General features: G+C 54.1%; 2 protein-coding genes across 7 annotated transcripts in view; one reads left to right on the forward strand and one right to left on the reverse strand.

Moving 5' to 3' along the window:
• The window catches only part of SYTL3 (synaptotagmin like 3), a 98,298-nt gene extending 92,366 nt beyond the window's left edge, over nucleotides 1-5,932 (forward strand). For all 5 annotated transcript variants that reach the window (XM_077755127.1, XM_077755129.1, XM_077755132.1 and 2 more), the window contains 5 exons: nucleotides 70-240; nucleotides 2,121-2,223; nucleotides 3,217-3,322; nucleotides 4,141-4,346; nucleotides 5,624-5,932. In XM_077755127.1, the coding sequence (XP_077611253.1) occupies nucleotides 70-240; nucleotides 2,121-2,223; nucleotides 3,217-3,322; nucleotides 4,141-4,346; nucleotides 5,624-5,733 (696 nt within the window). In that variant the 3' untranslated portion in view covers nucleotides 5,734-5,932. The remainder of the gene's footprint in view (nucleotides 1-69; nucleotides 241-2,120; nucleotides 2,224-3,216; nucleotides 3,323-4,140; nucleotides 4,347-5,623) is intronic.
• A 208-nt stretch (nucleotides 5,933-6,140) lies between these two features.
• EZR (ezrin) overlaps nucleotides 6,141-22,709 on the reverse strand; it is a 49,308-nt gene continuing 32,739 nt past the window's right edge. For both annotated transcript variants that reach the window (XM_077755133.1, XM_077755134.1), the window contains 7 exons: nucleotides 15,956-16,052; nucleotides 11,058-11,221; nucleotides 10,673-10,803; nucleotides 9,890-10,050; nucleotides 9,426-9,518; nucleotides 7,584-7,829; nucleotides 6,141-7,473 (listed from right to left, as the gene is read on the reverse strand). In XM_077755133.1, coding sequence (XP_077611259.1) covers nucleotides 7,309-7,473; nucleotides 7,584-7,829; nucleotides 9,426-9,518; nucleotides 9,890-10,050; nucleotides 10,673-10,803; nucleotides 11,058-11,221; nucleotides 15,956-16,052 — 1,057 coding nt within the window. In that variant the 3' untranslated portion in view covers nucleotides 6,141-7,308. The remainder of the gene's footprint in view (nucleotides 7,474-7,583; nucleotides 7,830-9,425; nucleotides 9,519-9,889; nucleotides 10,051-10,672; nucleotides 10,804-11,057; nucleotides 11,222-15,955; nucleotides 16,053-22,709) is intronic.

Raw genomic sequence — 22,709 nt, forward strand, 5'->3', positions numbered from 1 at the left:
GAGGGGGGCGGGGGGCAGGGGGCTGTGGGCCGGGAGCCCAGACTGACGGCCTCTGTTCTGCCTCCTCAGTACCACATGGAGCCTGCCCAGCTGGTGACCCGGCAGCTGCAGGTCTCCGTGTGGCACCTGGGCGCGCTCACCCGGAGAGTGTTTCTCGGAGAGGTGACCATTCCTCTGGCCACGTGGGACTACGAAGACTCCTCGACGCAGGGTTTCTGCTGGTACCCGCTGAGGGCCAAGGTGACGTGCAGTTTGGGACTGAGCTACTGTGCAAATGAAACCCATTCAAAGGGATTCGAGGAGAGAAAACCTAGCAGGGAAGCCTTGGCTCTGACTCTTGGCTGGAAAGGCCCGGGGAGGAAAGGCTTCACATCACGCTCTCCTGGGTGGGGCCGCGCTGACGGATCTTTACCTGCTCAGGTTTGTGCCAAGCACCTGAGAGCCCCTTCCTTGGTGGCAGCCTGGGTCAGGTCCAGGGGTTTAGGCCTCCCATGATGGCCACGAGCTCCCCCCAGGTTCAGGGTCACGTGGTTTCAGGAGGAGACCTTGGCTCCCTGCTGCTATAGCCAGAGTACGGGGCCTGCAGCAGTCAGGCTGCCCTCAGTCATGCAGGCTGTGATGTACTGATTCTAGACAACTGACCCAGGCACTCCCAGAACCACAGTAGCTGAGACAGGCTGGGCCAGGTGCTGTCGCAGGGGTTTCAGGGCGGGGTGCTGGGGAGGCCGGGGGAGGAGGGGCTGGCCGGCCGAGGGTCTGCTCACAGGCTGTGCGAGTAAGAGGCAAATCTGGGGGAGAAAGGTTCACATCTCTGGGGCGACCGCTTTGCACTTCCTGTGCCGAGATCCAACGTTGAGAGAGAGTGTGGACGAGGTCATAGGGGAGGAGGAAGCCTGGGGTCCTGTCATCCAAGAAGCCACAGCGGGTGTGCCAATTCCCCAGTCTGGTGGTGAGGCTGAGTCTCTACCAGGCCGGGGCCAAGTTCTGTGTGCTGTTTCCTCTCTGATTTCCGGCTTCTGTTAGGTCAAACCGGAAGGGTCTCTGGCTTGGAAGCCGTGCTGTTCCACCTCTCCAGCCACCTGCTCTCTGTGCTGCTCTGCGCAGCTCAGCATCTATGTGCCAGCACCTTACGCTCACCTCTCTCAGAGCCTAGTCTGTTCTCAGGCGTCCACTTGGGAGGTCTGCTTGGAAGGCTTTCTCCTGTCCAAGGTCTGCCTAAGCCTTAGCCGAAATCCCACCTCCTCCACGAAGGCTGCCTTGATTTTCCCTGCCAGATGTGCTTTCCCCTAGGATCCCGTACTTGGGTGCCCTGCCCATGTTTTCCCTCTAGGACCCCCTTGCTTAGGACAAGACTAGCTACCACCAAGGCTAGTGGCAAGAGGAAGGGGAGCAGAAGGTGCCAGGCTAAAAGACGTCCCTCCTAATACCAGCTAATAGATAGTGCCCCCCACCCCCAGCCTAGCTGGATTGGGAGGGTCCTGCTCACATAAGCGCAGGTTTCCAGAAACTGATGGTGGAGGCAGCTTTGTCTCATTCAGCACCAGGAGACCCAGAGGAGACCCTGCAGTGCACACGGGCTGGCCCTGCCCTCTCCCAGGTGCCCTTGCCCTGGGTGGCTGTTCCCCACTGCTGGATGAATCTAGACCCTTCCTCTGCCTCTCCCCACCCCCCCGCCCCGGGGTTAAAGATGGAGTAGCCTGGCAAAATCACTCCAGACCAGAGAGGCCCCCGCGGTGTGCAGGGAGCTGTGCTCAGGGCGGGGGCTGACTCACCGGGTAGCCGGAATCCACTGACCTAGAGGGGCTCGATTTTATTCACTTCCTTCAAACTCTGGCTGCGTGCAGGTTTTTCTGGGGACTATCCTGTGGGAACGTGCTGGGGCCTCGGGGCCTCCCCGCCTCGTCAGGGCAGTGGAGTGGGCGGCTGGGGTGGAAACGGAGAGTCATCACAAATGCAAGAAAGACCAGTCCGCCATGGGCATGTCCACTCCACCCCAGGGCACTCCCTGACCTGCAGAGGCTTTGCAGGGGTGAGGCTAGTGGGGAGGCGGGGCAATCGGAGGACCCCAGAAAGTTCTGGAGGCTGAGGAATCCTGCCTCTGCTTCTGTCTCTTGCTCCAGGCAGAGAAGCATGAAGACAGCATTCTTCCAAATAATGGCGAACTTGCGGTCCGGGCCAAACTGGTCTTCCCTGCAGGGCCCCCAAAGCTTCAAGAGGCCCAAGGTAGGTGGCCTCCAGCCCCGTGAATGTTCGTCTCACCGTGTCACTGTCTCCAAAGCCTGGGGCGACAGATGGGCTGAGGATTTTTCTGCCAGCCGCCGATCCTGGAATGTTCCAGTAACTTTCCAGGATCTGGGAAGCTCCGGCTGGGGAGTGGGTTCTTGGAACCTACAGCCTGGAAGGGAAATGAGGGACCAGGGAGGCCCCGCCTTTGACGTCCACTTTACAAGGCTCTGAGGACATCAGCCCCGGGGCTTTCCTCCCAGGGGGCTGGTGGCGTGGACAGCCCTCTTGATGCAGACCACCCCACCGCCGCACCTCTGGAAGAGGGGACGTTCCCCTGGCCGCCTGCGTTCCGGCTGGGAGTGTGGCTCCTTGGGAAACAAGAGCACATCTTGAGGCGCTGGGGCCTACGGGGCCCTGTGTGACTGCGTCCCTGCTTCCCAGCCGGGAGCTGTTGCCCTAAGGGGTCAAGGACAGGCGCTTGAGTTGCTTACAGGAGATTTAATGCAGTTACATCAAGTGGGGCTTATGGAAGAGAGGGTGGAGGGGTGGAGGGTGGCGAGTGATTCCATGATGTATTTAGTGGTCTCTTGCTTGGAAGAGTAAGGTCTGCGACCAGAGCTCACAGGGCCACCAGCAGGCCAACCCCCTAGAAATCTTGGGGCCCCCACCCCCCCCCCCCAAACCACCTGCTGGAGCTAAACCAAAACCTCTACAGCCTTCCTCTCCTTGGGTCCCTCTTTACTATCTTTGCAGCTTCCGTTCTCCCTGGATTTGGGTGACCCCTGCATCCTGTCACCACGCTGGCCCTGCGGAGGGACAGCACGTGAACAGGGCCAGCAGAGCCTCCCCCAGTGGATGTGCCCCTCTTCCCGTCTGCTCCCGTGGGGCCTCAGGGCTCTGACGCACCCTCTTGCTGTCAGTTTTGGGGTGCTACGTGCCATTGTGTGCCACGTGCAGAAGTAGGGCTCACAGCAAATGCTTTCCTTCCAGGGACAGGAGATGGGCCAGCCCCTAACGGTCAGCTTTGTCTGGTGGTGCTGGGAGCTAAGAATTTACCCGTGCGGTCAGATGGCACCCTAAACTCCTTTGTTAAGGGGTAAGTATTATATTTAATCAAGTATCATTTCCGGATTCCTAGAAGCTACATAGGAAACACCAGAAAGGGTAAGGGTTCTCAACTTGTCTTTTAGCTTTCCCATGAAAATCCAACACTGTTAGACTCCGATTTTGCCACGTGGAGGCTAGATTTAGAACACTTATTTTAGCCCCAAACGCAGATCTTATCGGTTTATGTAATGACATCAGTAAGTCAGCATTTCCTGACTTAGAACATTCCCTCGGCTTACCACCTCCTCCACCCTGTTTAGTTCATCCTTACTCACTACAGGTGAGTTGGTGTCTCTCAGTAAAGCAAACACCATTAATTATTATACAGAATTGCTACACCCCCAGTGACGTCATGGAAAAATGGGGGCTCACCCTGTGAAGACAGCTGAGTTCCCATCCTCAGGCTGCCACGTAACGTATGGCCTTGGGCGAGCTATGCGGCCCTTCTGCATTGGTTTCCTGAGAACAGGGTTAAGATGAGAGAATGCGGGGTCCTGGTCCGCGGGCAGCAGGCCGAAGCCCTGGTGGCAGGCATACCAAGGAGGGGGCCTTACGATTAGGGGCCGCGTGACCTGGAAGCCCAAGTACCCTCGGCGTCTGCTGCAGAATTTAGCCCTAAATCCGGAACATCCTGGCGAGAGGTCACATGGCCAATCTTGAGCTTCCCATTCTGGCTCCTGGCTTGGAATTCTTCCGTGGTGGATCAGCCCTTCGGGCCTCTGTGATGCCAGCCCCACTGAGGGGGCGGGGGAGGGGAGGCCTGGTGGGGCAGGAACCGCCGACCCAGGGTCTGCATCTCTCGTGCAGCTGCCTCACTCTGCCAGACCAACACAAGCTGAAGCTCAAGTCCCCAGTCGCCAGGAAGCAAGCCTGTCCCCACTGGAAGCACTCCTTCGTGTTCAACGGCGTGAGCCCGTCTCAGCTGAGGCAGTCCAGCCTGGAACTAGCCGTCTGGGACCAGGCCATCTTTGGGGTGAATGACCGCTTGCTGGGGGCAGCCAGGCTCGGTTCTAGTAAGTCCGCCTGAGGGATTTATGGGGCCCAAGTAGCACGGTTTGTCCTTAGCGACGGTCTTACACGGTTACTACTGGACAGCCCTGCTCCCGTGAGGGCAGGGGATTAACGGACTTGGAAATGGCCTCACTCGCTGTGACTCTGGAGACTGCCCCCTCCGGTTCTTCCTCTACACCTGAGCTATGTAATACAGAGAAGTATTTCAACAATTTAGATCAGATTTAGACGTGCTAAAGACAAAAAACTAATTGGCTTCCAAATGGGCTGGGTACAGTACTGGTCTTTGTGTGTGGTGTCGATCCTAAAGGGATTATTTTCTTAAGGGAAAATATCTTAATCCAAACAAATGGCGATTCAGAAAGCATCTCGGAAGAGTGGGACGCAAGGCCGATGCTTTCCAGTGCTGCTGGCCTTGTGGGAGACAGCCCTTTGTGCGGAAGGGTGCTCCCCGTGGCCCCTGCCCCCATCTCCAGGGCCTCCACCCGAGGACCTCGGAAGACAAAGCAGGTTCCCGCTCAATTTCGATCTGTTTTACAAGGAACACTGCTCAAGACACACTCCCTGCCCAGAGGGATTCCTTTCTGTCTGCAAACCTGGCTCCTGGTCTGGGTCACCCCTCCCCTCGACCCACAGCCCCGTAACGTGTTCAGACTGTGACTCACCTTCTTGAACAGCCAACCCACCAAACATGCCGCCCCCCTACTCTCGAACTATGGGAAAGAAAGCGGCTCTGCACAGGGTTTAGGGAGGGAGGCCTGCGCCATGTCCTGGGTCTGCTGTCCGGGCAGAGGTGGTCTGGCTCTTCCTCACCAGTGGGTGGCTTTCCATGTGGTCTTGAGGTGGAAAACGCTTTTTAAGAAGTTTGTCTTCAGTGTTTTTAAATGTTTATTTTTTAGAGTGAGAGCACGAGTGGGGGAGGGGCAGAGAGAAGGGGACAGAGACTCCTTAGCGGGCTCTGTGCTGACAGCCGAAGTCGGACGCTTCACTGAGCCACCAGGTGCCCCAAGCGTGTCATCATTTTTAAAAAGCCAAGGAGAGGCACCTGGGTGGGTCAGTCGGCAAAGCGTCCAGCTCTTGATTCTGGCTCACGTTTGTGGGTTCAAGCCCCACACTGGGCTCTGCTGGCAGCACGGAGCTGGCTTGGGGTTCTCCCTCCCACTTCCCTCACGCTCTCAAAAATTAAATAGTAAAGTGGAGGAAAGGGCTGGTAAGGTGGTAGGTCTTGCGCCCCCCCCCCCCCCCCAATCACTGATCTGTCACCTTGCTGCCATCACAGGGGAAGACGCAGCTGGGGGCGTGGACTCGTGCGCTCAGTCGGAACTTCAATGGCAGAAAGTTCTTTCCAGCCCCAATCTGTGGACAGACCTGACACTCACTCTGCACTGAAGCCCATGCTCCAGTCCTCAGTGGAAGTTAAGTGCGACGTGCCTGAAGGTAGCTAGACACTCGCGGCTACAGCAGTGGCAAGCACGTCCCCCCATGGGTATTTATGTTCAGTGGGCGAGGATGTAATAAATGAGCCTTGGGGCTGTTTTGTGGTGAGCACTGTGGAAATGGCCAGATTTCAATAAATGTTCAACACGCCCCTCTGTCCCCCAGAGCTCGTCAAATAGTGAAAATTACGTCCTCATTCCATGCATTTGAAAGAAAAATAAAGGACCTGATGACCGTTAGGTCCCTCGTGGGGGCAGGCCAGGCCGCCCCATGGAGCGCTGGGTCCCCCAGGCCTGCGTGGATGGCGGGGTCCAACGAGGGCCCCCCCCCGCCCCGACACGCAAGCACACACGGCCACGTCTTGCCTTGCACATCTTTATTTCTCAATCCGTGGTGGGGGTTCATCTGCACAGACTCTTGCCCAGAAAAGGAAAGGACATAGCTGAGCACGACGGGGGACCGGTGAGACCTGGCATTTCAACAGCTTCTCGAGGATGCGGGAGAGAAGGGGGTAGGTCAGAGCAGCTTCTCCTTGGGGGAACGGAGGCCAGACCAGGTGGGAAGGGTCCCTTCACAGCTGGAGCCTGAATTATCCCAACAGCATGTGTGCACGGTTTTAAACAAGCAGCTCAGACAGAACACGGAGCGGTGCATAGTCCGTCACGTGCACAAAGAACAGAGTAAAAACATGTTAGCAGATGTGATTATAGCAGCTAATCAACCTCATCACTGCCCTCATGTCACATCACATGCCATGGCTGCATGGTTTTTAATACGTAATTCTTTTATTCCGTAAAAGGTAACAAAATATACAGAATGAAACTTTCCCTTTTTGAAACTAATGTTACAAACCCATATTGTCACATATATAAATACTATTCTCTACAGCTGATCATTAATTCCGTGCGTCCAGCAAGGCAGCCCCTCTGTTAAGCAAAAACACAAGTTCTCTAAGACTGGAGCGTCCTCCCTGCCGACCTCGACCTGAAGGAGCGCTGTGTGTGCACTGTGTGTGAGTGCCGCAGACGCGGTTTTCAAAATTTTCACCCCTCAAAAAACAAATATACAAAGATGAATCCTTCATGGAAATCAAAAAAAAAATCAATTTGAGCTAATTTCAAATACGGAAAAAAGTATGGCACAGAACAGAAGCCACGATGTGGTTTTTAATTACACGGAATCTTGTATCACACATGCCAGCATGGAGTTTGTCATGCAGACTTTACAGGCATCTTTCCTTAATGCAGTCAGTCCCGCTGCAGGCGCAGAGCAGGAAGGGGCTCAGCAATGGGGATGGACCCAGGCCTGCTTGGCACTAGGACGCAGTGGGGGGAACGAACCAGGGAAGCATCCACGGATCTCAGCCCCAGAATACTCCCGCCGACAGAACTACTCTCCTTTCACGGGAACTGGAATACGATGGGGGGAGGGGGACCCTAGATTTAAAGAACTACAAATACAAGCTCTGGAGTCTGACCGCGACCCCATCCCCACAAAGCCCAGGTAAGGCCCCGCCCCGCCCCCGCCTCACATGGCCTCGAACTCGTCGATGCGCTGCTTGGTGTTGCCCTGCCGGATCTGCCGCAGCGTCTTGTACTTGTCCCGGCCTTGCCGCATGTTCTCGTTGTGGATGATGTCGTTGTGGGTCCTCTTGTTCTCGTCTCTGGCCTGGGACAGCTCGTTGGTCAGGGTCTGCAACGTGAAGCAGCACAGGTCAGGCCCGCCCAGGGGAGGCGGGCGCCGAGGGGGAACAGCTCCTTCACCACCCCCGGGAGACAGAGGGAGGGCGCCCCCGCCCTCACCAGCAGCTGCCGCTGCACCCGCTCGTTCTTCTCGGCCTCGGTGATGCGCTTCTCCTCGTTGCGGTCATCCAAGATGCCCTCGCTGGAGAGCTCGGCGCTGTAGCCCGTGTGCTCCGCACCCTCGTCCTGCAGGCTGTCCTGGACGTGGTAGCTCACCGGCTCGTAGACGGGGGGTGGCGGGGGCGCGGTCATCACCAGGTGCAGCTCCTCCTTGGTCTTCACCAGGTCGTCTTGGGCTTCCTTGGCCTTTGAAAGCAGTCAGTACACAGGGGACAGCTTGTCACATGGAACCACGGTTGTGAACCCCCTTAACTTTAACACACTAAGGCTTCTGCACCTCCCCTTGCCCTGGTGGGCGGGGCACACGTGTCTAAGCAGCACAGAGTGGAGGAGGGGGCCACGGCTGCTGCCAAGTGTCCCTGTGCAGGGGCTGACCAGCCCCTCCCGAGTCTGGGGCTCCACATCCGCTGAGCCGTTCTCAATCATGCCCACAGCACAAAGAAACTTGATGCTAGGGCGCTGACTTTAAGAACCTTGGGGGGCACCTGGGTGGCTCAGTCAGTTGAGCGTCCTCCAACTTTGGCTCAGGTCATGATCTCACAGTTTGTGAGTTCAAACCCATGTCAGGCTCAGAGCCCAGAACCTACTTCAGATTCTGTGTCTCCCTCTCTCTCGGTCCCTCCCCCACTTGAACTTTCTCTTGCTTGCAAAGAGAAATACTTTGCAAGAAATACTTGCAAAAATAAGTATTAAAAATTTTTTTTAAAATACCATAACTTTGTTTCTTCTGCCTCTAATTCTAGTATATGTTCATTGCATAGGTTTAAGGGAAATTATTAAACAAAAGCCCTCCAGCCACTAGAAAAAGCCGCTGTAGTGTTTTAGAGTGCAGCTTCGTTCTCTTTTCTTGTGTGGCCACTGTTAGGTTCCTCACCGCCTGCCTGCATTGTACTCAAGCACTTTCCTGTCATTTCCCCTAAACCTCCCAGCAACTTCTCGCGAGTACACATAATCATGCCCACCTCGCTGCCACTCTACCCCGGAGATGAACTCAGTTTGAATCTGTTCTGTAACCAGCTTTTCTTACTGAAGATCTTATAATGAGTGCTTTCTCCAAAACCTAAACGCCAGAAATCTGCATGCAACTTGGGTTCAGGGGGTGGGAGCTGAGTGGTGAGGGGGGCACCAGGTATCCCCAGAAGGGGCCACTGCAGACAGGGAAGGGTGGGGAGACGTGTGGGAGGGGTGGGAAGCTGTCACAGCTCGGCAGAGGTCTACACGGAACTGTATCCAAAGCTCCCTTGGGGACCATGCTTTCCCGGTGGGTGTGGGGGGCTCACAGCTGGAGAGAGAGGCTCTCTGGACACTGAAGTGGACCGTGGTCCTTACTGTTACAGCTACAACTCATTACCCCTCTCTGCAGGCTGGCCACTAGTCCCGATCTGCAACGAGGAAACCGAGGCCACTTGCGGCATCATACAGGGAATAACAGAGTTGAGACCCTTGCCCACATCCTGAGACCTCAAGTCCGGACCTTTCCATGGTGCCACGCTGCATGTGCCGGTGGTCAGGAGAGGCCCGTTGCCAGGGGCACCCACACGACTGTGTCTGAAGCTAGTTCCTGATGGGGCTGAACAGTAGGGGGCCAGGTGGAGCGGGTGGAAGTGAAACGAGGCCCCGGCCCAGCAGCGCACTCTCCAGCACGTGGACCGAGCCCATCCCTGTGGGGGCCCCGGCTTATGAAGCAGAGCTGGTGTAGGCAGAGCGCTGGGAACCCTCCTGAGGCTCCCGGTGTGCGGCGCCCGGCCACAGGAGGGCTGCCCCGGGCGCGTGCGCACTCACCCTGTGCTGCCACTCCTCCACCTCGTCCTCCTTGCGCCGCCGGGCCTCCTCCAGGAGCGCAATCTTGGCGGTGTACTCTGCCAGCTCCGCGGCCTGCGGAAGCGCACAGAGCTCGAATTATTTCTGGGGTCTCCGGGCCGAGCCCTCTTGCCAACAGCCAGCCACATGCTTTGGTGACTGGCCCTTGTGACCAAGCCAGCCCCGACCCCGCCTCCTCCCCAGCCAGCAGTGCCCACTGGTGCCCGCTGTGTCCTCGAGGCCACGCCTCGCCTGAACGACCACGTCTGGCCCCTTGGACCGGCCACGGTGGGGCCTCCGAGGTCCACCCACCAGGATGGACTCTCCCACCGGGCTTTAAGGCCTCGAGCAGGTGGTTTCCCAGCCGTGGACACGAAGGCCCAGGCAGCAGTGTCACTCTGCCATCCCCAGAGGTGGCCTCTCCAGGACCCCCAAGGCGCCCCTACCAGCTGCTCCTGGCTCTTCATCTGATCGGCCGCCTGCCGCTCCAGCTCCTCCTTGGCCCGCAGAGCGGCCACGCGGTCAGCCTCCAGGCGCTCCGCCTCCTCCTGGGCCCGCTTCCTCTCCTCCTCCAGCTGCAGGGCTCTCTGAATCTGGTCCGAGAGTTCTACAGAGAGCACAGACCTGGGGCTGCTCAACAGCTTCGGCCAGGGGCCCCAAAATCCCAGCCCGGATGCCCAGGACGGGGTCCAGAATGGGGATGACCCCCCCCACCCCCCACCGGCTACAAAGCACTGCACTGGGGGCTCTGCCTCCACAGACACCGGAGGGAAAGCACTCTGGGGTGCATTCCTACTGCGTGCGCAGACATCCTCACCGTGGTCAGAGGCTGCTGCGCAGGGATTCTCCCTCCCACCGGCCAGGCTCTCCTGGGAAACGCAGAAACTACACCGCTTAACTGGGACTTAGTTTATCAGACGGGGGGGCCATGTGACATGGTTTGGGCACTCACTAGCCGTGAGACCTTGGGCAAATTATTTTACCTGCTAACCCTTAACATGGTCATCAGGAAAAGGGGGGTAACTCAGAACCCCAAAGGAGGGAAAATGTGGAAGGGTACCGTGCAGAAAGCATTTAGCACAGAACCACACAGAATCCTCAGATCCACCCCCTTCACCAGCGTGGGTCCGCAAGCCCCCGCTGTGGTGCTGTTAACAGGAGACGGTGCTGGCCATGAGCTGCTGGCTGAGGGACGCGCTCCGGCAGCAGAAACGCCAGCTCGGGCCCACCTTTCTCTGCCTTCTTGGTTTTTTGCTCGAAGTCCTGCAGCCTGAGCATCAGCTCCTCCTTCTCCCGCATCATCTGCTCCTTCTCTCTCTCCACAGTTTCTCTCCTCTTCTTCTCGGTTTCTAGCTGCTGCCTGTTATGGGAGGAGGGGCACGGGAAGGTCAGGTGCCAGCACTTGACACGTCACCAGCCCAGGCCCATCCTCCGATGGAACGGATGTGGCAAGTGGCGGGCAGCAACCTGAGCGCTCTAGTGCCCAGCCCACAGCTAGGCAGCTCCAGCCTCGTTTGGCAGGCGAGGGGCCCCCGACACCTCCGAGGGGAAGGAAGGGCCCGGGTGTCCTGCAGGCGGACGCCACCCCAGCCCGCTGGCCTCCAGCCCGCTTACCGCTCCAGCTGCTTCTGGTGCTTCTCCTCCCGCGCCTGGGCCTTCATCTGCTGCACCTCGATGGTGTCGGGCTTCCTGCGGCGCATATACAGCTCGTGATTCCCCATACAGAGCTGCAGGATGCGCTTGTTAATCCGCAGGCGGGGGGCATAGAACACGAAGTCCTACAGAACAGAACAGTGGACTCTCAGTGCGACCTCCTTTCCTTTGGCTTTCTTCTTCCAAACCTGACTTCACAATGTTCTAGGTAACCTTTTCCAAAAGGACAAATGGGGCCATGATGGGGCTTCAAGGACAAGCCAGTGACACCAAGTGACCAGAAAGTTCCTGCCTGGTGTCACCAGATTTGGATTCTCTGGAACAAAGAGAGCAAGTGTGTGTGGTCTTTGTGCATGTACACGCACTCTCTCCAGGGCAAGGGCTGTTATTTATGGCCTCGGGAAACCCGGTACCCCGAGTCCCATGCTGCCTGATCTGCAGGTAACACCTGTCCTCGACAACCCCAGAACCACCATCTTCAAGTCCTGCCTGGGGTGCAGCAACTTCGATTTCATCTTATCTCCCTGCCTCAACTGTCAACTCCCACACTGCCCCCAGTGCGTCAATCGGGTCACTACTGGCCGCCTGGTACCAGCCTGTTTAGCTCCAGGACCAGGTAGAAACGCCATGGCCGGGCACGTGTAGAGGGCTTCTGGCTCAGGCTCCAGCCTCCTCCTCGTTCCCCTAAACTGCACTTTCGTGCCCATGAACACATTTGCTCAAAGCAGTTCTGCTACTTGGGAAGTCCTGTCCAATCCCATACACCCACCAGCACCGGCACCTCAGGGGAGGGCCTGAGGCCATCATCCCCGGTCTCTGTGACCCTGCCTGTGCCCGCTGCACTTGAGGGGGTTGTCCGCACTTTCCTCGGCTGACTTGTGTTGGTTCTCCATCTTCCACCAGACGGGCAGCTCCCTTGACTGTGTTCAGGGGCTGTGTTCACTCACCTGTGTCTCCGGGACCCAACCAATACCCTATATTTACTGGGTGCTGGAGTTTACACAGCACTGCCACGGCCAAGCCTGTGACCTTGAGCGAGTCACTTCCTCTGAGTCTGAACACCATCAGCTGCACATTGGGGAGGACACTAATCTAACCAGACTGCTGAGAGGATTAACTCAGATCCTATTTGTCAGGACTTAGGATGGGGTCTGCCTGGTACACAGAGGCTCCCTCACAGACTGCTGGTTGCCGTAGGAAAGTAGAAGAACCTTCTTGAAGAGAACAGACCAAACAAAGCATCCAAGAGCGTTAGGACTATGACCACACAAGTCCGAGGTGTGCGACAGGGAGGACACAACCTTGCCTCCTAGCTCTGGCTAGGATGGGAGGAGAGGGCTTAGAAATTCTTGTGCGGAGTTATTTTAAAATGCCAATTTGGGGTGTGGGGCACCTGGTGGCTCAGTTGGTTAAAATGCCAGTTTGGGGGTGCCTGGGTGGCTCAGTCAGTTGAGCGACCGACTCTGGCTCAGATCATGATCTCACAGCTCATGAGTTCAAGCCCCACATCAGGTTCTGTGCTGACAGCTCAGAGACTGGAGCCTGCTTCAGATTGTGTGTGTGTGTGTGTGTGTGTGTGTGTGTGTGTGTGTCCTTCTCCCACTTGCGATCTCTCAAAAATAAATTAATACAAAAAAAAACCCCATAAAATGCCAGTCTGCTTGTTTTTTTCCCTTTGTCTTCTCAGCATGGGGCCCCTGGCCTCCAGATTCTGACCCCTGGGACAGGGGACAGGTGGCTGAAACAAAGACATAGCAGCTTCTGAAACCAGAAGGGACACAGCACTGAGCAAGCAACACGGCCCAGAAGGCCCTAGTAGCTTGTTTTCTCATCTGTGCTAGAAACGTGGGAAGGATGGTCATGTTGGACCTGAGAGCCCGCGGAGCTCCCAGTGGGGCTCTCCTCGGGCACGTGGCATGAAGTCATCGGGCTCCACAGGGAGGGTCTACAGGGCTGGAAGGTGCTTTCACTGCACACCTATCTCTGTTCCACAAGAGAAAACAGTCTTCTGTTAGGGCCGTGCAGGCATGCTGCCCACAAAGGTGTTGACCATGGGTCCTAAGGAGCAAAGGAGCTCCAATTACACCAACGCCGCCTCACAAAACGTTAAGGGGCAGAAACTGCGCCAACATCATGGCGGCGGGTCGCCCTGAGTCAAGGTCTGCACACAGCCTAGGAGCAGAGGAAATTTCCTGCACTGCCTTTGAAGGAGGCTGGTGTCTGACTTCAAGCTAAAAACAAAAACTTAAACCAACATTTAAGGATTTCTAAATCCAAGTACCCAGCCCACGCCTCCCCATGCAAAACCACAACACCAGCGAGATCTGGGGTCCGGCTTGCTCAACCCTGGAAAGATTGGAGGTCCTAAAACCCCAAACTTGAGGCACGAGGCAAATTCAAGGGAACGAATCCACCTCCCTAAGAGTACAAGAGAGAAGGAGATGGAAACACAGCCATAAGCTGTCAAGCGAGGAGGTCCCCTTGGCTGAGGGCAGAGCTGCGCCCAGGCAAATGGCGGTTTTCATAAGCCCTTAAACAGGTGGCTGCCAGAGAGCCTTCGCTCTTCTGAGGCTGCTGGAACAGAGAGCCCTTTTCTGAAGGAGACAGAGCCGGTCTCCACCCCTCGCAGGAGGACTGGCAGGGGGCAGGCTCTCGGCGTCCCAGGCCCCGTCGGGCAGTGTCCAAGCCGGCAGGAGGGTCCCCAGGAGCACGACGGGACAATGGCTCGTCTGTGAGTATCAGGCGCACCCTCCAGTCAGCCTGGGAAAAGGAATCCGCAGCCTCACCAGTGAGCCAGCTCGGACCTTTAGGGTTTCCTCTTCTGTCTTCTGGGCAAATGTGATTTTCTAGGGCCCCGGGTGCAAGGCCGGAGGCTGGGCGGTGCTGCCGAGGCAGGAAGGAGCAGCGTGCCCCTGGCGAGGTGTGGAGGGAACAGGGACGCATTCCCTCAAACCAGCCCCTCACGTGGGACCCCGCCCCTGGACTGACGACATCCGCCCCCTTGGTGAGGCCGTGCCAGCCACCTGGAGCTGGTCACACTGTCCCCCCCACCCCCGTCTCCTCACCCTGGTTTGTCACTAATACAATTGCACTGATGAATGCACTGCCGGAAAGCGAGCGCAGTACTGGTTTTCATCGTCTCTTGCACCAGAAGGTGGACCGTGAGGCAGGAACCCCAGCCGTGCACCCCACGCTACAGGAGGCTGCTCGCAGTACGCCACCAACCAGTGCGCCTCTCTTTACTCAACAGCTCCACGTGAAATTAGCATATAGGAAAAGTATGCTCAGCTAATTCAACGAGAAGCATTACAATTACCTTTGCTTAGAATTTTAAGATTAGGAAATATTCTGCAGCTTTTCAAAAGTGAAACTTATGCCAAATTAAGACACACACACACCCTAATCCTCAAGTGGTCCAGTTCAGCATTCTTGCTTCTGCTAGTGAGCACCATCCTGTGAGAGCAGCCTTCCCAGGGGCCTAAGGATCTTCTCGCTCTCCTGACTGCCCCGACCTCACGGGCCACCACAGAACCATGGGGACACTGTGACCCCAGGGCTGTGATGCTGCATGTTAATGTGGCCTGTTACCATGGAGCTTGAGACTCTGCATTAAATGCTGCTTTAATTATAAATAACTGGGCAACTTCCCACAGAGTAGGGAGTCAAGAGTTTACAAACAGCAGGAAACATTTTCAATAAAGGAGAAAAATACTTTCACAAACAGCATCAAGACCTGCTTTTCACTTACGCTGGACTAACTGCTACGTGGGGAGGGGCGGTCAGTTGGACAATACCGCGGCACAGTGTCCCATGTGGGTCACTGTCACCCAGCAGGGCCCCAGCCTAGGAAGGCTCCCGGACGCCACTGGCCAGGACTGCAGCCCGTGCTGGCCTCTCTAAGCCCAACGCTGTAACCAAGACACAAAGTGCTTTACAACCTACAATTCTGCAAAAATCCTAATAGGTTCACAGGAGGATGAGAGATCCTTCAAGTGACAGTTTTAAGGACCAGATTTCTGATTAGAAAACAAAATTCTCACTCATCCCATCACACTACAGTATGTATGTCTCAAGTCTTCTCATCAAATAGCCAAAAGCTTAAACATTAGCAGAATCAACAATAAAACTGAATGCTTTTCCCTAACCACCTGTCTCTGAAGTTGTCAGTTTATACTCCATACTCTTCAGACTGCAGGAAACAAAGTCCCTTTCTAGCTAAGACCTCCCAGAAGACTGCTCCGCCAGCCTCATCTCTGCAAGGACCCGCTTCCCACGTCACCACGACGGGAAGGCGCCTGCGTCAAGAGCACTGGAGGGGCCAGAGGCGCTTAGAGGAAAGCNTGGTGCTCTGGACGCAGCCGTGACTTCTCCTAACGTGGAAAACTGCCAAGGTAGCTCAGAAAGCCAACTCCGGCCCTTGAAGCTTGTGCCCCAGCTGCTTCCAGGGAGGTGCCCGACGAGCGTCCTCTCCCCCCACCTGGAGGCAGGTCAGTTTTCCACAGGAAAACATTCACAAGCCCAGAAACGCAACGTTTTGTGAAATATTTATCATTTGGTCAATGACTCAGAACTGCCCTTTTCTTTGAGCGAAGACCATTTGAAAACTTAGGGGACACCGTCAGCTAAGCTTCTGACAGACACCTGGGCTCCGGTACACCTCTCCTTGCAGGGGTCAGTCACATGATACAAGGGGTCCTTGATCCCCAGTGTAACCTGCTGGTGATTTGTGTACCCTGCACCACACAAGCGATCCTGGATATCACCAGCGCCTTGTCACAGAGAAATCAGACTGTGACCCGGAGAACACAGTTGGCTAGAAGAAAACCATAACCCCTTGCCTAGAATCCACAGAAACTTACGGGTGCCTTCTTGTCGATGGGCTTAATGACAAACTTTTTGTCATTGAAAGAGATGTTCCTGATTTCACTCCACGGAAAGCCAATCTTTGGGGTCAACCTGAGGTTAAAAAAGCGGGAAGGGGATAGTTAGATGTATATTTGGATTGCAAATCTATTATTTTTTTACTTCAATTTTAAAAAGTCTAAACCCCAGGAAGCACAGCATGCAATACACGTCGTTACTGGAGTTCCTACCTGTGCTAGGGGAGGCCAGGTCCAGGCCCGAGGAAACCTGTGCCGGGCCACCCCAGCTGGTGAGCTCCAGGTCAGCTAGGATTCCTAGCCCGGTGCACCCTTCACCCTGTGACCTCATCCCCAGAACCCCACTTCTGGTCACTGGGTCTGATTCATTTCCCTTGTAGTCAGTCAATTCAGTCTCCTCTAAACTGCCAACACACGAATCCACAGTTTCCACGGATGGAATTCCAGGGGCCTCGACTTACAATCAAGCTCCTGATTCACACCCAGGCCCTCAACGCTGGTCTCATGGCGCCCCTGGCCCGAAGAGCTCCCCACTCCGCACCACAGTCTCCGGGCTCACCTGGATGGAAGAGCTCCCCCTCTGCACCATGAACCTGTGCCCTCAGGCCAGCTCAGTCTCCTTCAACAGCCCTGCCCCTTCTTGACCTGCAGTCTCTTGTGCTATATCAACTACTCTCTTCGTGTTTTCCCAATTCCTCCACTTTTATAGAGCTCTTTGAATACCAGGCAGGAAAGCTTTCTGATAGCAAAGATCACGTCTTTTAAGTCTTCCAGGGGTGCTACACCCAGCGCAGCTGCTCGCTAATGGAAATGGAAAAGCACCCGGTATGGTTCCAGGCCAACACTGCCTTGCTCATTCTCTGCGGGGATCATCTGTCCACGGCTGCAGGTGGGGTAATGAAGTCCCTGCTCTTACCTACTGTTTCCCCTCACGGGTCAGGACCTGCTTACTGTTTTAGGTGGTGCAGTGCTGCGTGTGCATGTATTTACAGTTGTTTGAGGTCCCTGATGAGGGCTTGGTATGAACTCTGTTCTTCTGGGTCTCATCTGTCTTAGGGGTGTTGGCGTGCTCACCCGGCTGGCCAGACACACTCCTGTGTCCTCCTCCTCCATCTTGTACAGCAGCACGAGGACCACCTCCCGGCCCCCGGAAAGCCCCAGCACTGCCCTACTTGGTCACTACTAGCCGACTACTGGCTCTTCAGCATTCCCAGGAGACTTCCCCAGAGGGTTTCAAGACCACATGGCTCTACTCATGACCCCCACCTGTTCCTCATCTCTTTCACTCTGTGCTTCCAACACGTTATCAATGTTACCATGGTAACCATTCTAGATCCACAGACCCTCAAACCACCATCCAAAGATCCTACCATCAAAACTCAACCTTTCCCACAGTTCATAAAAATTTTCAATTTAGTAAATAAGCAGAGATGGAGAGAAGTCAATTGCCTAGCAACACGTTTAAATAAAAACTGATGGGCAATGTAGGTCTTGCTCAGATGAGCTAAGCCAGGTCAAGACGGTGGGGTAGCTTCTGACGGCCAGAGGACACCCAAGCCCCACAGATGGTTCTTCTGGGAACAGTGGTTCTGCACGCCTGGAGGAAGGAGGTCAGGGCACTGGCCAGGCCACGGTGTCGGTCCTTTCTGGGCATTCACCTTTTTACAGCTCTGCCCTCCAGGGTCACCAGTGCCTTCTGAAACCTATCCGGCCAACCCATCTGCCTCACACAGTCAGACGTGCAAGATGTTCGCTCTGCTACTGAGCGAAGAGGTGACTGTCTGCAGGCCTCTGGGCACAGGAAGGGTGCACCACCTAGTCCCAGGGCTGGCTTTAACCCGTGTCCGTGTGTGGCTGTAAGAGCGACGACAGGTGGGCACCCGCTGCTCTGCAGCACCTGGCCACAGCACAAGGGCTCTCTGCTGGCTCACTCCTCGTCTGTGCTGTCACCACTGCGGCCAGATTTCCAACTCTCAGAAAGCCAAGGAGGCAAGGATCTATTCTCAGACGCTCAGCTATTTTTTTTTTTTTTTTTTTTAAAGATTCCATCTCTTCTTTTTAAGTTTAATTTTGAGAGAGTATGTACGTACATGTGTGAGAGGGGGAGGTGCAGAGAGAGAGAAAATCCCAAGCAGGCTCTGGGCTGTCAGTGTGGAGCCTGATGAGGGGCTCAAACCCTCAAACCATGAGATTATGACCTGAGCCAAAATCAAGAGTCGACTTAACCGGCTGAGCCACCCAGGCTCCTAGCTTTGTATGGGGTTCTCCAAACAGTTCTAATCCTAGAAAACCTGGAGGTTTACCTTAAACAGGCACCTTTCTTAAAATTAAAAGGACTGGGCATCCAGTCCCATGGCCTCTAGCCCTCTGCTTTGTGATGTGTCTGTAAAGTTTGTCTTTTTAAGACTCTGGAACCTCATACAACAATTTACAGCCATTCAGAAACATAACTACAGGATCAAAGATGAGGCCATACATTGTTTTTAAAAAAAATGGGATTCTCCAATAACAGGGACCAGAGCTCTTTAGAGAAAGCTGATTCCAGGGCTGTAGGAGGGAAAGTACAAGATGATCCTGTAACATCTTGAGGTGCCAGAAGGTAAAGAAGTGCTCAAAAAAATAAGGAGGCCTGGGGTGCCTGGGAGGCTCAGCTGGTTAAGCAACCAACTCTTGGAACTCTTTGTTTCAGTTCAGGTCATGACCTTGAGGTTTTGTGGGACCTGCACTGGGCCCTGTGCTGACAGAGTGGAGCCTGCTTGGGATTCTCTCCCTCCTTCCCCCACTTGTTCTCGTTCTCTCTCTCTCTCTCTAGTTCTCTCTCTCTCAAGATGAATAAACAGTAAAAAAAATCTTTTTAAACAGGGTCATATCAAAAGGGTACATACAGGAGCCAACTTGAAAGGGATCCTAAAGGCAAATCTTAACAATTAGAGCAAAATAATAATAGTGATAGATTATAGCCCATAGAATAAAATATCCACAAATCCATATTAATACAAATAACTGAAGAAATGAAGAAAAACTGGCTCTGTTCACAAATCATACATAGGATTTCTTTTGGAAAAAGAAATGTTTCTTTTGGAAAAAGAATCACTTTCTCAAAAACCACAGTAATAACTGTTTCATGTAAGACACCCAAACGGATTCTAGAGAAGACAGGAGACGAAAGTATGATAAGAAACAGGATATTTACATTGTTTCCAGTGTCTCCGTGAAACGTTCGTACCGTACCGACCACGAAGGGAAGGACAGTAGCTTCACAGAGAAGCCTGGCAGACACAGCACCCTGACCAGTCACCAAAGTCAACAGCAGCAGCAGGAAGATACTCCAGCATCACGTGCTGCCTCGGAAGAGGCCCCGGGAGGCACGGCAGACTTGCTGTGAGACTCTTGCCAAAAGCACAAAACTCAAACCTAACTATGAGAAAACATGACAAAGATTCAAGTTGAGGGACTTTCTAAAGAGTTAATGGCCAGTACCCTTCCGAAGTGTCGAGGCTGTGACAGACAGAGGCGGCGGCGACTAAGTGCAGGTGTGAGTCTGGGCAGGATCCTGGGGCAGAAAAAGGACGTTAGTGACAACTGGGTAAAATGGAAACAGGGTCTGTGTATCGTTAATAGTATTTTGTTGACACTGACCTGAACCGTGGTTATGGGAGATGTTAATACAGGGAGCTGCTGGCTGGGGGCATATGGGAATTCTTCATACTTTTGGAACATTTTTAAAGTCTGAAATGATGTCAAAATGAAAAAAATGGCTAAAAAATGTAAATTCAAACTATGCAGGTGGGGGGTAAGAATACTGTTCTTCTGTACCTTAACAACAGTCTGGATTTTTCAGACACATGTCTGTTCAAACTCAGCAAATGAGGGCGCCTGGTGGCTCAGTTAAGTGTCCAATCTCATCATTTTGTGACTTCGGGCCCCATATCGGGCTCTGCACTGATGGTATGGAGCCTGCTTGGAATTCTCTCTCTCTCTCTCTCTCTCTGCTCCTCCACTTGTGCTTGCTTGCTTACTCACAAAATAAACTTTAAAAAAAAAAAAAACCTCAGCAAATGCACACTTAGGAAATATGCATTTCCCTGTACTTAAAACACTACATCAAAAGACAAGCAAGACCTTGAGCTCTAGAAAACAACATGCATTTTGGAAAAGTATACAGATGCCTGCAACTTACTCTGAAATGTGTCTGAAACAAAGGGGGCCTGAGGGTGCAGGGACGTGAGGCTGAGTAGAGAAGCACTAAAGACAGAATCTTCACAGGCACGGGGACACGCACAATAAAATCCTCTCCATGTTGTAGTTCGTTTGAAATTTTTCATTAAAATCGTTTAGAAAAGGTCTGGGGTGAGGAATGGGCTGGAGAGGTCACTGTGGGCTCTGCAGACACCCGTGCACCAGAAGCAAACATCCTGGCCTGAATCGGCAGGGGCCCATCCAGGTGTACCGCCAACTCTTCTCGGCGCAGGCGCATCAAGGAACTATGCCCACACGTTCCCTGTGCCCACCTCTGACCAGCCACTCCTAACCAAGTCCCACAGCTTCTCCCTCGGCCCTCACGCACATGCAGACACGCAGAGGCCAAAACCTCTTCTGCCGGACTGAGGGTGACTTCTACCGTCTTACTCTCAGTGGACTCGCTGGAGTCCCTGCAAGTCTCTGTAAGAGACTACAAGGTTTTTCCAGAACTTCTGTTCCATGTTCAAGTTAGCGTTCCAAAGACCATCAAGGAGGGAAAGACCTGACAACTGCATATCTGGTAAAAGAAAACTCCCACGAATCAAAACTGCCTTTTGTTCTCCTCTTATATAGGTAACCCTTTAGCGCCAGGCACAAACTTGTAACACACACAAAAAAGGGGGGGGAGGGTAGAGGCAACATTAACATTGTGCTTATGAGCATAATTTTAGAAACTGAAATAATTTCTTTAAAGTGACTGGCTTATTGTACTATATTTAAAGATCTACATAATACATAAAACACTATATATACACTATATTACAGTTTACAATACTGTACCGCATACACTATACACTACAGTATACACATGCTATATATAACCGGTATGCTATAGAACCTAACAATAGTAACCACTATCATGGCTGGTTTACTATATATTTAATAAAGATAATAAAACAAGTATAAGTCAGAGTGCGGGATTTCCCACCTTGAATGAGAGATTTAAGGGGAGAAGACACTGGTCCTTGTCTGGGCCCCAGCTTGTCTGCAGCCCTCTGTAGCCATCAGCTTCCTTCAAGGGCCCAGAGAGTTACGTGCGAGAGCCTGAGTCCACGGTGCAGACCCCTGGCCCTGGGAGGACCAGGAAGGCTTCAAGGAGGGGTGGGGGTGAGCCCGGGAGCACAGAGGCGCTCTCGCAGGACTGAAGAAGGCAGGGGCACGGGTGCACTCCTCTCACGGTTCTGTTTCGGGTCTGACGATGCCAGGTAGGATCACATAACACGCTAACGTGAACTTCCTCTGTTCCCAAGCTGGTGATGGCCTCCACCCAGTTCCTCCCCATCTACTCTCCCTCTTCATCTACAGTTTAGAGAATGAAAAAGACTAATATGCTTTCTGTCCCAGTGGTTATGTATACACTGAAAAGGGACATTTCCCAACCAGGATATATTTAATACTAAAAAGGGATAATAAAGGTACACTTGTTCATTCGCAGGTGCACTAAGTGTCTTATCGCCCAACTTACATACGCCATAGATCCAATTTCTCACTTGAACATCGGCTCTCACTGCTGGCCCGGCCGCTGAGCGGAGTAACCCAACCCCAGCACAGCCCCGGCTCAAGGCTCGAGGCAGGGTCCCGCTCGCGCTGGTGGGCAAGCTGTCCACGCTTGCTGGCAAGGAGAACCTCCCGGATCCGCTGGTGACTGAATGTCTGGTAAGTGTTTCTTCCTAACTGAAAGGGGTGCCTTCCAAGGCAGGAAGTGGGGTTGCCCTATACCCTGGTCTTCTTTGGGGAGAACACCCTATGAGAGGACTGCCAGTTTCACTGACAAACCTGGGGGTGGGAGCGGTGGGGGGAGGGAGAAGGAGAGCAGGAAGGGACTGAATGAGCCGTGCAACTCTTAAGTTTTTTACTTGGGAAAAATTAACATTTAATGTGGGCTGGAGGTAGTTACCAGCTGACATGGGCAAGTTCCTGTCTATGGCTGTTTCCTGCAGCTGGAAAAACCTGTCTGGACAGCCCTGGCCAAGGCTAGGTTACAAAATCTGCTCTTTCAAGAAACAAGTTTAGAGACACAGGCAGTTTCCCACGTACACTCCCACAAGGGCACCGCGCTCTCACGGTGCACCACCTGCTACCAGCCACCACCCTCCGACTGAGGGGCCTCCAGAAGGGCCAAGCGCGGGGTCCCGGAGCCCCCACACTGCTGACAGTCCTCCCTCCCCAACAGCGCTGCCAGCACACTCGGGAAGCGGCAAACCAGAGTCCTGAGTAACTCACTTCTAGATTCTTGGAGGAGTTCCTGCCATTCTCTGATAAGCGAATCAGGTCCTACACTGTAACCAGAGTCCTCCCTGACTGGAACCGTAACTTCCAGGAACAGTGATTCTCTGTCTCCCATCCTGGCACTTGGGGTGGGTGGGGGTAGGGAGGGGTCTAGGAAGGTCCTACCCAGGCCCCTGTCCAACCCAAGTGAAAGGTGTCTGTACCCTGGGTTCTAGCAAGACAGATTCTTCATGGGACATCATAGGTTACAAGCAGCGGCCTG

This window comes from Crocuta crocuta, unplaced genomic scaffold (assembly GCF_008692635.1).
Source record: "Crocuta crocuta isolate KB4526 unplaced genomic scaffold, BGI_CrCroc_1.0 scaffold11, whole genome shotgun sequence".
Classification (NCBI taxonomy): Eukaryota; Metazoa; Chordata; class Mammalia; order Carnivora; family Hyaenidae; genus Crocuta; species Crocuta crocuta.